We start from the raw sequence: 15497 nt of genomic DNA on the forward strand, positions 1-15497 counted from the left end.
TGGAACAAATAGCCCTCCTCTCCTACGACGCAATCTTCATCCGCAACGCATCCGCAAATAAAAAGCAAAACGGAAAAAGCTCCTGTCCGCAATAAGCAAAATAATACCATTTATTTTGTGACGTGTGAACACGAACAGCGATATTTTTTTCCGAGACCATGCATGTGTGCGCTCAAGGGTGAGCGTTTGGGTAAACAAAAAAAACTTTTATTTACGGACGGATCATTTTGAAAGTTCGTACACATATGTAAAACCGAAATCAATAACTTTTTTGTGTAAATATTTCGAAAAAATGAAAGGAAACGTGAAATTCGTAGGAAATGGCAAAAAAAAGGGGGGGGGGGTACCGTAAAAATCTCCTCATTCAATTAACGTGCTACAACATCGATAAACATATCATTCGATTCGTTATCTAGCGATTGACCGATCACTTTTATTTAATTTTTATGATTTTTCTGATTTTGTAATTTTTTCCTTTCCCTCTCCCGTTTTTTAATATATATTCCAAACTAAAACGAAATAAAAAAAAGTGATCCTTGGATCGCTAGAGATTTTTTTTTTCGCATCGAATTGTATGTCTCTCAATGATGTAGCTTGAAAATTATAGGAGGAGATAGGTTGTTTAGATAGCGCAATTTGAAATTTTTAATTGTTCAAGGGAGCCAAATAAGTAAAATTTGTTGAAAAGAAATAAGAATATGCCTAAAAAATTGCTTGATATTGCAGCCCATGCTATCACATTGCCACATTGCAAAAATTATTGCGTCTAAATCCATGGTATTAGCTTTGTTCAACGCTTCTTGTTTGTAGCTTTCAAACGAGTGCAAACACTTTGCAATTAACGAGAATAGTGATCTATATATACAGATTTAATTTAAAGAAATTTCTGTTTTTATTATTAAAAAATTTTCATTTAAATATTTTTGAAATTGCTTTACGCAAAAACTAGAGCACGCACATACATGCGGTTTGCTGCGTTAGACGCTCCTTTTCAGCAGCTACAAAACGCGCCTTTTCAGCGCTCCCCTTAACCCTTGGTGCTAGTTGTGTTATGATTAAATTACCCATTATATTGAGCAATTATCAATAAGTATATTTACATAAAAGTCAAGGTCGTCGATAACTAGGTGTTATAACAAAAATGACTAAGCGAACAGATAGGCTGAATTTGATCTTACCGTGCATGGCCGGCAAGCAGCTTTCGTTTTATTTACTCCATTCATTTCATTCGACAACTCGGTGCAAAAAACTAAAATTACAGAAACTAAAATTGAAATACAAGTGCTTTATTTTGTCTAATGCAATATACGCAAACTTGCCCGGAGCAAAAACTAACCTCATCTTCAATAAAGCCTCAGTAATCAAACGACAAAATGACTGCAATGTGAACTGACTCTCTAAAGTCCTGTAATGAGGTTTTCTTGAAGATTCCAACTCAGCATCCTTATCAGTATGATGCGATAATGTAATGTAGAATTTGCCTAATAACAAAAGTGAGTTTTGGTAGGAAACTTGTACTTACATGAAAGAAATGATAGAGCATAAACCACGACGGTCCTAAATTAATGTGGCGCAGAATTTATTTCATGGACCGAACTATGCCTCGATCGCATCGCCAGATGCTCTAAAATAGCTATTATTTCTGTTTCAATGCCAACGAGTTATTGTCGTTGCTTCAACTTTTGCTCCATCTTTTTGCCCAGCGCAAGTACGAGCAGCTGGTGACGGGCAGCGGATCGCTAGAGAGTCACCTCCATCTTAACCTAATCGAACATCTCAACGCTGAGGTAACTGTAAAATGTTTGAGGCAAATTCCTAATATATGCTAATGTTTGATCGTTTGTTCACTCTTTAATTTAAAGAGTCAAAGTTCCCTTCGCACGGGGCCATCCAATCATTATTGAATTAAAGATAACCTGATAACCATTATCTTGTACCACAATCATAGCTCAAATAACCTTCGTTGTTCTTGGAAAATTATAGTGATTAGATCATGGTAGCAGTTAAGCTCAACTTCAGAACACGTATTTCACAAATTTATTATTTTGCTCGCAAATCATAAGGCTTAAATACTGAGGTGACGTTCATCTAATATAAGTTTATCTTTATTTTCATTAAAATCATCATAGATATCACCATATATTTTATTAGATAATAATTTGTCGTGGTGTCCTCCAGATCGTGCTGGGCACGGTGTACAGCGTCCACGTGGCCGTCACGTGGCTGCAGTCGACGTTCCTGTTCGTGCGCGCGCAGCAAAACCCCCAACACTACGGCTTCCCTAGGGAACTGACCAGCCTCCTCTCCAAGTTTTCCGGTCAATCATTATGTTTACTCCACACTGTTTAAATCACTCGAATAAACACTATTATCTTCAGAATTATTGTTTAACATCTGTACGTTTCTCATGCTCGTCACTTGTGTTGAGTTCGAAATGGAATTGCCGGTTAGATACTAAAATTAAAATAAAATGCCAATGATTGAATTTTTCTCTAATTTGCTGGCGTGATTTGAAATGTTCCGCTATTTCACGATTTTTTGCTCGAGTCTGACGGTGCTGGGCTGATCACAACAGAGCTGTGCAGTCGCGAGGTGTCCCTGCTAGACAAGGCGGGCCTGGTGGTGGTGGACGACCAGGGAGCCTTGACAGCCACTCGCCTCGGTGAACTCATGGCCCGCTACTGCGTCTCCTTCCGCTCCATGAACCTCATGCTTAAGGTCACCTACCCAATGAAAATTTACAGACGCGTCAGCTACTAATTTGGATTACCAGAAGCTGGGGCGACTCTAAATTTTGTTAGGGTAACTTCATGACTGACCGGGAAATAATAATATATGAAAGAGAAGGAGCTCGCGCACCATCGGTTTGACTTTTCATATACGGTAATCATTGAGGCATATTATCACAAACTCGATTATCACATCGTTTAGCTTGCAAATGCACGATGAGAAATTTATTTTGAACGAGCTGCTGGTTATTAGTTCATTGAAATATATCATCAAATGTATGATTCAAGTTCAAAAAGACTTGTGCCTTAAAATTTCTAATTCTCACAAAAATTCTCGAAAGTTGAAAGCAAAATATAACTGTGCAGACAGTGTTATTTTTTCATGCCAATAACATTCAAGTTTTAATGCATGGTGGAGTCTAAACCAAAGTTGAAACGTGTACCTAATGACCATATTCTTATGAACATCTTCACAATTGAGAATATTTCACCCAATATAATTGAATTAATGCCATTATCAGTGAACAATTCTTGCATCGTGGTGTGCTCAACTATTATTGAGTGCAAATGAATGTTGAAATATAATCAAAATTGGTAATAGGTTCGCGGGGATGAAAGCCTCAAGGAGCTCCTCTCCCTCATCGCCGAGTGCCACGAATTCGCCGACATCAAGGTAAATAATATGCGTTTAAAAATTACTTTTTAAAGACAACACTTCTAAAGAATCCAGTGTTTCCAATGTTACAGATGTACAATGAATTTCTAATTTTATTTTCGAATATTAAAAAAATTAATTTTCAATTTTTTTAATATATGTATACAATTTTTTCAAAATTATTTATTCCGTCAATTGATTTATGCATTGCCTCCAACTTCACACAAGTGTGCAAAATTTCATATCAATTGGACAGGTAAAAGTGTGTCAAATATCAATTATAAGATTTGTAGCTGACAAAATTATTTTTTCAGGTTTAATTATTAATTTAAGTTAATTTAATATTGAAAAGAAATTTTTCTTCTTAAAATTAGTTATTTTGTCAATTCATTCATGCATTGTCTCCAACTTTACGCAAGTGTGCAAAATTTCAGATCGATAGGATAAGTAGAAGTGTGTTAAATTTCGATTACAAGATTTGTAGCAGACAGACAGACAAACAAGAAGTGAAGTAAAAGAGAAGTGTTGTAATAAAATAGCCCCGCTAATTAGGCCAAATAATTCATCAAAGGCAGCAATAAGCTTAACAATTATATGTATCGTTGGCAAAATATAGCTAAACCATCATAAATTTTAATAATTTTTGAATCTTTTATGAAATATCTATAATAACTGTTGAGCGATTTGCACGCAAATTTCAAAACCGTATAGTAAATTCTTATTCGTTTCCTAAAATTTTAATTTATATCCTTCACCATTTTGTTGCAGCTTAGAACATCGGAAAAACGTCCTCTCAATGAACTGAACCAGAAAAAGACGAACAACGAGCCAGGCTCTAGCATTCGCTTCCCTGTGCAGGGCAAGATTAAGAACCGCGTCAACAAAGTTTTCTGGTAGGCCAAAATATAACAGCTTTATTGACTCCACCGTTAAAATTAATAGACATGGGAGCATGAACAATTTTATCTATGGGTTAAAGTAAGCCATAACCCATTTGTACTGACTTTAATTCTAGGTACCAAGATTTTAAAAACAGATAGTGACGATAGTTTATATACCCGTTGACTAAGGATGAAGGTCGAATAGTGGCCATCATTGTATTTCTGGCATTAAAATGTGTTCACGCGTGCGCTACCCTCCCCACAATGTTTTTAATGTAATGATGACTTATCTATTCAAAATGAGACTCTAGCGCGATTAGCACATGCAATCAAAGTAACAAATAACTTTGCGACTGACAGCAGTACTGAAGAGAAGCACTATTCGTTGTGGTGCTCAAGAGTAACAGCTCTGTTAATTGAGATGAGTCTATTTGTTCAGTCTGGTACAGGCCGTGTTCGGCTGCCTGCCCCTCTCAGACCCTGGGCTAAGCCAGGAGACCAACAAGATCATGCGTGTGGGGCTGCGACTCTCCAAGTGTAAGCACATTTGCACCGCACACTAAATGCTCATATATTCTTATCGTGATCTTCACCTCTACGGTTAAATTATGTTTAGTTTTAAATTCTGTTCTTCCTAGTGTTAGTGCGTCTTCTTATTTTCCGCAGCCATCATTCAACGAGGATGCCGAATGTTCTCGGATTATTTATTTTTATCTTGAATATTTTCTCACGTTTTTTTATTACACAAATTCAAAGTAAATTATAAATTTTTATTTTAAATTTCTAACATTATAGACTCAAATCAAGTCCGACGGTTAAACAAAATTGCCATCATGTGTAGTGTCGATTAATTACAGACTAAAGGGCTTGCGCGATTAGGATTGGTGGGTACGTTAAGAAAAACATAGAAGATGGAGCTTTTTGTTACATATCCATCACAAGTAATGTTTAATGAGCTAGCCCATCCCAGGTCTAAGCGACAAGTTTCAATAATAAATAGCAGATTGACCATTTAATATTCATTAATATCAACGTGTCTGGTAAAACCTGCGTAACCGTTGTACAGGTCTATGCGAGGTGCTAGGGTCGCGAGGATCAACTAATAACTACGAGGCTCAGCTGAACGCCATGCTGCTGAGCAAATGTTTTGCTTGTCGGTTGTGGGAAAACTCGCGCCTCGTGACGCGGCAGCTCGAGCGCGTGGGGCCGGCGCTCGCCACGGCGCTGGTTAACGCCCGCGTCGTGAGCTTCACGGCGCTGGAGAGCGCCAATCCTAGGGACATCGAAATGGTTGGTTCACGTCCAGGTGGGGAGTTTGGGTCGGCACGAGGTCATCCTGTTGGTCAAACAAAATCTCACGTTTAGGTGGTTCATTCAAAACAAATTTATGTTGATATATGTTTTTAGCGCATTTTCTCATTTATGGAAAAAATGCACTATTGTGCTCGCCATGTCCGTCTGTCTGTCCGTCCGTGACTTCACGTTTTCGTCGACGAGAAAATGCGCTCTCTGTCACTCACTGCAGTGAGTACTGAGTTATATTATTTTTTATCCGAAATTCCGTTGGTAAGCATGGTTTAGTCACAGTAAAATGTTTACTTTTAAATCAATGTAATTCAGCTCAAAGTATGACCTGGGTTAAAAAAAGATCAGTTTCACGGAGAGACAGAGTACCGACTACTTTTTTATGTGATCGTAGATTCATCAATGAACTTGGGGGTTCAAATCTATTGTGGTTTAACTCCTTGTTGTGCATTGAGTTTTTAAAAATGTTCCTGGAGAAATATTGCAACATACGTGGAGACTTTATAAAAGTACTTCTGAAAAATTTCTCGGTAGACACATCGCGCATAAAATTAAAAATATAATTTGTTTGTTAGGTGTGCAGCCGCCAGCCGCCGTTCGGAAACAAGCTGCAGGAAATGGCATCGCACCTGCCGCGCTATGAGCTCACGCTTCAGCAGCAGGGATGGGTAATGTTCAGATAATGGTTTCCTTTATATAATTACATATATCATTATTTATTGATGTTTTTCAATGATATACTTTCGTTTAAATAACGAGTCAAGATTAGGACTGTCTAAAAAATAACATTTTTATATACGTGAAAACTTTATAGTGACGATTACGGTGAGTATGGTGTGCCGTTGCAGGTGCAGCAGGAGAGCTGCACGCTGGAGGTCGTGGTCCGTCTGTGTAACGCGAGCGCCGTGCAGGAGGGCAGTCCGGTGGGCCCCCGACACTCGTGTCTGCTCATCGTCGGCGACCAGGACAACAACGTCGTCTTTTCTCAACGAATTACGTAAGTCACATCCCACGAAATAGAAATGGGCTTAGAAAAATATACTCCAGGTACTTGCATTTGAAAACGGAAAATTTTTTCCATGCTATTCTTCCGAGCTTTAATTGAAGTTTTGAATGTATATTCCATTGCTTGGCCCAGCGCGTTTTTCTATTTATGGAGATAAATTAATTGCGATTAATCTGTTAATTTTGCTTCGGGTTTATTTGCACAACAAAAATCTTCAACGAAATCCTGTATGAAATTTTTTTGGGGGGATGTCTTCTTTTAATCACATAAATGATAGGTTTATAATGTCGGAGTTATTTTAAGTAGCATGAGTCGTGTGGTCTCTAAATGATTTTGTTTACAGCGACGCCAGCTTGATACAAGCGGGCGAAGTGAAGCGATGTGTGGTGGTGAAGCGACCTGCTGAAGCAGACGAGCTGGCCTTCAACTTCGTCTCAGAGACATGGGGTACGCTGCCGCACTCTTGTTCCTTATGTTAATTAAGTTTAATGCACCGACATTCCTAACGAGATTCTTCGTTCAGAATTTGTTTCGTTATTAATTCTAATTAAATTAACTATTTCCTAATTGACTACAAATCTTGGCTAGTGAATACAGGCTGGCACATTCCAGTCTTTGCGTGATCCCCTCATGGCCACGTGACTAGAGCAATAACAGAATTATTATTGGATTTGTGTGCTTGCGAGCGCCTTGTAGTACTTTTGTGTCTTTCAAAGCTTATACAGTATATTGTGTCTTATCAACTGCGCTACTCACGCGCAGAATCGTAAGCATTATGCAGGTGTGTGATAAAGAAATGCTCAGATCAGCTCAGCAGTCTATTTTGTTTTGTATTTCAGCAAAAGTTATTCACCTGGATATTATCTATTACAGATTCTTTTCCGGAAAGATGTTTAATTGCAATTTTAATTTATTAAGCTTCTTATTCTTTATCCCGTGTAGCTGGCTTGGACATCCAGATCAACTTCACTCCACGATACAGCGGTCCGCGATGGCCGAACCCTCAACCCACTGAACAAGGTGAGAGCTCTCAACCACCAGAATTTATGGGCAGTTTAGTTATTGCTAAAACTTACTACGTAAACTTCATAATAATACTGAAATTACAAATGTTCCTTAACTTAACCCCATTTTTTCAAACGGCTTGACCAAAGAAGTGCCAGCCTTAACGCAGCCACCACAAGAAGCTGCATGCCGGGACCACCTGAAGTCATCAGGCCCTGCAAGTACCGCGTCACGACGGTCGTGCCTGCACCAGTGCGCCAACAAGCTGCTCTGCGCTCACAACTGCTGCAAGGTGATGAGCGTCTTGCAGCAACCTCTTCAACAACCAACACTTTGTGTATTGCTTCCATGAATTAGTAAGGTTGTTCCAAACAAATACAGGCGATGGAAGTTCTATGTAACAAATTTGCATTTGTTATTCTGTTTTGTACTTCAACCTAGTTACATTTATCATCATCATGACAGTGGTCACTAAGCCTCAACTCTTTAGACATCATTCTCCCATGAGCGTCACTAGGTTCTAAGAGTCGGGGGCGTGTGTTTTTATTTATAATCTTAATTTAAATTATTATGGGTCATAAGAATATTTTAGGGACTGAAGTTCTCCTACAATAGGCCTAGTGATGCCCCTGCATACTCAAGTACAAATCTACACGAGCCTATAACTCTGTGGTCGGCCTCAATGCTTATCCTGCCGATCAGGTGGGCGTCCGGCAGCCGCAGCAGAAGGCATTCGGCAGCACCGTCAACGCCGTCGTGTCTAACAGCAAGCGCATGGGAGAGGCGCGCACGCAGAACCTCCCTGCCAAGCGATACAAGGTTACTGCTCTCATGTGGCTAATAATCTTACTATGTTTCCCAGTCAATTATTTATTCCATTCCATAGACATTTTTAATTGTGTTTGTATTGAATTAGTTTTCAATCGCTGGCTTTCGATGATAATCGAAACTCCAATAACTCCAATAACTCTTCGATGATGGATAAGAATTTCCAGGAACACTGTTGACTATTAATTAAGAAACTTTTTGTGTGTCACGTGAAATTTACATTTATTTTTTCACCCATATAGCCTCCTATGCTAATAGATAAATCTCTTATGCTTTCTACATTCCAATAACGGAGCTGCCATGAATCATAACATTTTTCTCTGCCGAGCAGCTGGAGGCAAGCTCTTCTACAGAAAATGTACCAAAGACTCCGGCATTCGCACAGTTCGGCTTCATCAACACTAAACCAAAACTAATGCGTTCAGATGCTGGTAAAAATGTTGCACATAAACCTAATCGTCAACCGGTAGAACTTGATAAGAACAAAGAAATTATAGAGATTGATGGTCCTAATGAAGTCGACTCGGCCATTAGTATTCTAAAAAATCCTGCATTAGACCTAGGTATGGATCCAATTTTAACTGGCCAAACGACATCAGCTGGAAAGTCAGATAAAACGACGCTCAAGAATGATGCCCTCGCTCTCGATGTGTCATGGGACGACTGCGTTGAGATAGAAACACCTACTTGTAACAATGACAGCGCTGCCGATAAAATTCATTCCCGCGAAAGTGAACATAAGCAGAATTCGAAGCAGGAAGATGAGGGTAGTGCCATTAAAGATAATGAGCAGAAGTCAGACAATGCCCTTGGGAACATTCGTGGTAGCATTTTAGATTATTTTAATCCCATGCTCAAGGCTGGTAATGAGTCTGATTCCGAGAGTCGTAGAGAGGCAAACCATTGCAAATCTACCGCAGAAGCAAATTTTATCCGTCCCAATCCTATCAACGAAAATAACGCTAATTTGGGTCTTCAAGGAGAAGCTAGCACACAAAAATCATTGTCCAGTAAACTGCAAGCATTGAAAACGGCGAAGAGCCATGGAATCACAGAAGCGAACGAAGGCACGCAATCTTTTTTCCGTTATTTGGCTGGATTCACATCCATTCCTCAAAAAGAGACGAATGGTTTAGTGACCATTGCAAGGAAGGATGATCCTCAAGTTACTGAAGCAAAACTCGCCACCCTGTCAGAAGCTGAGAAGTATCCGCAACAAACGTCGTGTTCCGAAGATAACCCTAAAAAAGAGCCACGACTAACTGCTCTGTTAGACCAGCTCCGACAACAATGGCCTATTCAGGGATCTAAAAACGAATCTCCCGATATCTTCCTACCTATAAAGCTACCAGATAAGCCGAAACGGGAAGAGAATCGTAAGATTGTGGCATCAGTTGCACCCAAGATAAGATTGTCCGCGAATCCACCGATATACTGCAAGTCTGATGCAGCAGGTCGTAATGCAGTTCTTTCGACCAACAGTAAGATGATCAACGAACAGTCAGATGACTTAGAGAAATACGTCCAAGAAAAAAAAGATGAACAGAAAAATCTCATTCAGTTATACAGAAGAAACAAACCATTCGTGAACGAAACGCCTGAGTTGCCATCATCGCACGTGAGCTCAGGAAACTTGGTTCTCAACTGGCAGGATTGCATCGGCAAAACTTCACAAAAAGAAAAATTTCATCTACCCAAGCAGGCAAAGAATCTCAAGGCCTCACCTGCACTTCCAGACCCGAGACAAATAACAAATAAATCGACGGATATAATAGCGGGAGGTACAATCCCTTTGAATGAAGATAATTTTATTTGCAATAACCCTGAAAACCAGCCAGATGAAGATGCGTCTGGAAGCAACACGTCTGAATTTTCGGCGTTCAAAAATTTCAGCTCGAAGTTGCAACCAAACGTCGTGGATCAGAAAAGAAATTTTACGAGGGAAGTATCGCCGAGCCTGAAAAGAAGCAGCACCAGCCTACCTACAGGCTCTCATTATGGCTCTAATGCTGACTTTGACGTTGTTAATGCAGAGATCGATGACGAGATAAGTAACTATGCGTCCGCTTCTTACCCTGTTTCGTGGCCAGCTGGCTGTTCCATCAGCAATCCACTCTACGTGCGCCATGGTAGTCAGAATAGCTTCATGAACCCAAATAATCCGAATTCACAACTAATCTTTGGAACAAAGGATATCCCATTGCCAACAGTTGTGTATCCGAACAATCGACCACCGCAAATGTCACAGCAAGGAAACGTTCTGAGACAACTGAACACAAATGATGCAGATGTAATGCTAAACGTTCAACAGAAGGCTTTCAACGAGGCTTCATATCTCCAACAACCATATTTTGGCGTCCCTCAACGCCAGCCGTTGGCAGTACCACGTGCGCAGAACTTCTGGACATCCGAGAAACAAAATTCGTTGTTATTCCCAACAAGCTTATCGCAGTTTGAACCTCAACAATATTTCCCACAGTCTACGCAGCGCCAGTTTGCCAACCCAAAGTTGCGACTTGAACCTTTCGAAAATCAAATGCATTTTCTTACGAACGCTCCTGGCATTCCACCATACACACCACAGGTTGGTCCTTGGCCCGATGTTAATACAAAATTTTAACATGGAAAACGCCAATAATTTGACTTGAAGCGAATTGCTTGAAATAGCTGTTGGTTGCAAGGATACTATGAAATGCATTTCTAAAATTATATTGTTTGGTTTTGCTTCTTTTCAACCTCTTATCCACTGAATATTGAAGGAAAATTTCTAATTTAATTTTTCACTCATTTTCAGACGCACTGGATGAATCTTGGACAGTTCTGAAAACATTCATATACATCTCTTGCTACAGTTTGACTGCCAAAACGAATACGCTAATGATTTATTAGCTCACAGAAGAAAAGACTTTAATCGAATACATACGATATTACGGGATTTTTAGCAAAGCGAACTTGAAGCTTCCAAGGTAACACCATTCACTGTTTTCAAACGTGTGTGCCGGATCATTAATTTGCGTTTCATTATGAAGTATTTTTTTGCTTTTTTAAATTTTTATATTTGTTTACATCTATCTTAAAATAAATTTATGGGTTAGTAATAACAGTATATATATATATAAGCAATCAAACTAAACATCATTTTTGTACTTGAATATAAATAAAGTGTTGTTGGAATTGTTTTGCCTAATTCCACTTAAAATATAAGCAAATTGCAAACAATTTTGGTTGAAACTCATTCTAAACAAATTGAAAAACATTTTGTACAGTTCGAATTGAGCATAACGGTGCAATGTCTCATTCATGCTATCATCTCACACTTGGGACCTGATGCCAATGGTCATGCTTTGGAAAATTTATTCACCTCTGAACCAAAAAAATTTTAGACGTGCAACAGTAGTCGCGAAGCGGAAATCGTAAAGGAGTGCAATGTAACAATGCAACGGATTGTTACACTGCACTGGCAATCCCGGGTGTCTTGATCTACTGATTGTATTTTCTGATTCTTACGCCGGCTGTGGCTGCAGGTGTACGTGTGCTGATGAGGAAATAACAAAGAAGGAATTCTGCAAAATTTGGATACCCTCGTCACTTCACGCAGTCGTCAGTGCTAGATGGGCCGTTTTCCTGCTAAATTTCCCAAATACGGCCTTTTTAAATGAATTGGCCAGACAAAATTTATTTGGCCGTTTTGTCCGTTTGGGGGCCTTTATATGAAAAATGTAACTTTTGACTTTATTGTAATAATTTTGTCATTCACTTATAATTTATTTTTATCCAAGATGAGTACAGTTACATTTCGACACATAACTGTGTAAACGCTTCGGTTTAAGTGGCAACACTGGCGATGCCACGTAATCCTTGCAACACTTTGGTTGAACCATAGGACTTGTATATCCAGTTGCCGACTCGTATCAATAACGATGGATGGCAGAGCTGACCACAACGCGTATAATCGAGTATAGTTCTCACTTCTAAAGATTAGTAAATTCATTACTCATATCCGAGGTTACAGCGCTGTTTCGCCATACATTCAGCCTTCTATGTGGGAGCACTACACTTTGAATAAATACCGGGTGGGGCAAAGAAAACTTGCTTATATGAAACATTTGTTATAACAAAATTGTTGCATATATACAAATAAATTTCGTGATTGAATAATCAAGAACAGATAAATTTACAATTTGAGAGTTATAGATGATATCATGCAATTGACGTCTGTTATTGTAAATACATTGTTTCAGTCGTGTCCGGAAATTGGTGTCGAGTCTTTCCAGCATCTCAATAAGAATGTTGGCGACGGCTTCACGAGTGTTATTCTTGAGATGGCTCAGGTGGTTGGGTTGGGCATGGTTGAATTAATTCAACCATGGGGTTGGGAATGAAACTTTAATACCTCATGAATGATATCCGTCAAACAGAACGAGCTGATTATAACCCAAGAGCTGATGCATGCTTGCGAACAGATCGTCGGGGAGACCTCAAGATGGATGGCCGCGCGCCGCTTCGATATTCTGCGAAGATATTGTAGCCCTTTATGTAACAAGGTATAAGCCTAACGTTTTGATGCGCGTTGACGTGACCGCGACTCGTAGTTGTATTAAGGGGTCGCGGCACCTAAGGCGGGCTCTTCTTGTGTCGGCCTCCTACTGAAATACATGTGCGTCTCCCTGGTCGTATTTCACTGCCTCGATTCTCGAAGGCTGATACACTTTAACACCATGTTTCTTCACATCTCCAGATTCCCTGAAGTTCTTCACCCACGAAAAGATTGACTGTCGTCCTGGAACACGGCTACGAGGGGCAACATGGAAGTGCCGACGAAATGCACGCTGTGTGGCGATGATTGATTTAGCACAGGGAAAATATGCCTCAACCACAAAAGCACGTTCCACGTTCGTCCATTCCATGACTACTGCAAAGAAAAAGGAAAATAAATTAATGCTGCTCATCATATCAACAAAACTTTACAGTTTGCGCTCTTGATTAAGCCACTCCTTAAAGTTATCGTAGCAATCACATTTCGGGAAGGCTGATTCGAATAAGCAAGTTCCTCTGCCCCACCATATATACTGTAATAATTACTCCACTCTAATTTATGATATCCAATATATTATTTTTCTAGGAATTAAAAAGTTTTGATAAATTTATAGGATCGACTTCTGGTATTTACCTTAGTCTTGCAAGGGCAACACCATCTTTCTACCGCAGAAACCTGTTTAAATTTATTTTCATCTTCTGCTTATAAATATTCTACTTTCAATGCTATTAACTTCGCCACATCATTTAGGTTGCCGACTTTCATACGAAACTATCAATTTTGTTTGCAGCAAAACTGAGTCAAAACTCTAGCGCGATCGAAAAAAAAAAATTATAGGTACGGTAGTCGTAAGGTGACAGTCGTAGTTCAGACTTCAGTCGGTCGCACAAAAGTTTTGAAGGTGTCAAAAGTCGCTGATCGTACACTAGACCTATCTTCTTGAGCTTCTTTTCTTTAGTTGGAATTTATGGGAGCCTCTGAAGACTTGTTCAATGCGGCCCCACGTCAGAACAGTTCAAGGAATTTGACTGAATTTTGTATTAAGGTACAATATTGGGTGTCTTGAAAAAAATTCGAGATTTCTCAATGGCTGAAGGGTTGCAGTTTGAGGAGGATAGTTCCAGAAAGATGACGTAGCAGCCGGCCGAAGCCGACTACTGTCACGGGAGCTCAGCACAAACAACCTCCTGCCTCAACGGTTAGAACAGAACTCCCTTCTTGAGCTTCTTCTTCTTCTTCTTTTGGAGCTGAGGGAGCTCTGGAGACTCGTCCAAGGCAGCTTCTTGAGCTTAAGTTGAAGAAGTTACGTCCACTTAGCAATGTTTGAAAGTACCTGCCAGACCAGTATTATACGGTTTTATTAACGATCGGCAAGCAACGGGCAATTCACTGCAGGCTGGCGGCTTAAGGCATTGACATTAATTCAGATCATACACTTAGTGAAATTGATGCAATTTTTGCTGTCTTAAGGCCTTAAGAGAAAATGCGTGCACTGCATATATGGTTATAACAACCTTAAATTTAAAACTTTCTTATTAATTTTAAATGGAACCGTTTTTCGCCTTTGTTGTGAGCTAAATTTGCCTTTTCTCTTGGCTCCAAGCCTCCATCTAACAATCGTACTACGGACGGGTTGGAGGCGGGCATTTTATTCAGTACAAAGCTCCAGCGTGCTCAGTACCAATGGCAAAATTTTTTTCACCTTTTGTCGGAAGGTGCTGGGTCATACTACATCGGGCTACCTTCCTGTGGGCTGATTGATCTACTTCAATAATTGTGATCTGTCTGATGGCTTGCGGCTGATAATGTAACAGTTAATTTTTATATGTACTTTTTTTACATCAGCAGAATTGTTATAGGCTACGTTCTTGAGGGAAGGGATCCTGAATCATTTCATGATAGTCCATTCGAAACACTGCAGTGGTGTCTCCGCCAGTCATCCCATGTTCAATATGTGGCAAATAAAAACTTATTTACACTGTTTCTTAAAGTCCAATTTATCCGTTTCAACTAATGAGGTTGACCATATACGCCCACTATAGAGGCCATACAGTCATATATACACTATAGTGGCGTCGAGACGAACAGTGCGCAGGGTGGACCAGTGGTTAAATTTCAGAGTACCAAGATTAGTGCAGGGAGGCGCGGGTTCGATCCCAGCTTTGTGCGTCAGTTTCTGGGTCAGAATCGGCAAGAAGGCCGGGCGTTTAAGCAATAAGCACAGCAGACTTGTAGCACTGAGATCAAGACCGTAAAATGCTGTGAATGTTCTGCGATGGCGACAGGCCTACGGCCTACTAAATGCTGAATCCGCTATATTTACTGCCGAAGGTGCAAAACTAGAAAGGCGTTTTGTGATCGAGGCTGTGGTGTTTTTCTTTTTAGTACTGGCTGACTGTAGTCTTGTTAAAGGGCAGGGTGGCCCAGTGGTTACAGTTCAGAGTACCATGAATGATTGGCGCAGAGAGGCGCGGGTTCAATCCCAGCTCTGTGCGCCAGTTTCTGGTCAGAATCCGCGAGGAGGCCGGGCGGTTAGCACAGCAGAATTGTA

General features: G+C 40.0%; 1 protein-coding gene across 1 annotated transcript in view; it reads left to right on the plus strand.

Moving 5' to 3' along the window:
- Window positions 1-11464, plus strand: part of LOC108682694 — a 63191-nt gene extending 51727 nt beyond the window's left edge. The window contains exons 3-17 of the mRNA XM_047885253.1: window positions 1704-1787; window positions 2179-2317; window positions 2576-2718; window positions 3331-3402; window positions 4153-4277; window positions 4705-4802; window positions 5332-5555; window positions 6146-6238; window positions 6419-6567; window positions 6920-7023; window positions 7519-7596; window positions 7731-7873; window positions 8284-8400; window positions 8741-10993; window positions 11204-11464. Of these exons, the coding sequence (XP_047741209.1) occupies window positions 1704-1787; window positions 2179-2317; window positions 2576-2718; window positions 3331-3402; window positions 4153-4277; window positions 4705-4802; window positions 5332-5555; window positions 6146-6238; window positions 6419-6567; window positions 6920-7023; window positions 7519-7596; window positions 7731-7873; window positions 8284-8400; window positions 8741-10993; window positions 11204-11233 (3852 nt within the window). The 3' untranslated portion in view covers window positions 11234-11464. The remainder of the gene's footprint in view (window positions 1-1703; window positions 1788-2178; window positions 2318-2575; window positions 2719-3330; window positions 3403-4152; window positions 4278-4704; window positions 4803-5331; window positions 5556-6145; window positions 6239-6418; window positions 6568-6919; window positions 7024-7518; window positions 7597-7730; window positions 7874-8283; window positions 8401-8740; window positions 10994-11203) is intronic.
- The last annotated feature ends 4033 nt before the right edge of the window (window positions 11465-15497 follow it).

The sequence above is a fragment of the Hyalella azteca genome, unplaced genomic scaffold, assembly GCF_000764305.2.
Source record: "Hyalella azteca isolate HAZT.00-mixed unplaced genomic scaffold, Hazt_2.0.2 contig17406, whole genome shotgun sequence".
Taxonomy (NCBI): Eukaryota; Metazoa; Arthropoda; class Malacostraca; order Amphipoda; family Hyalellidae; genus Hyalella; species Hyalella azteca.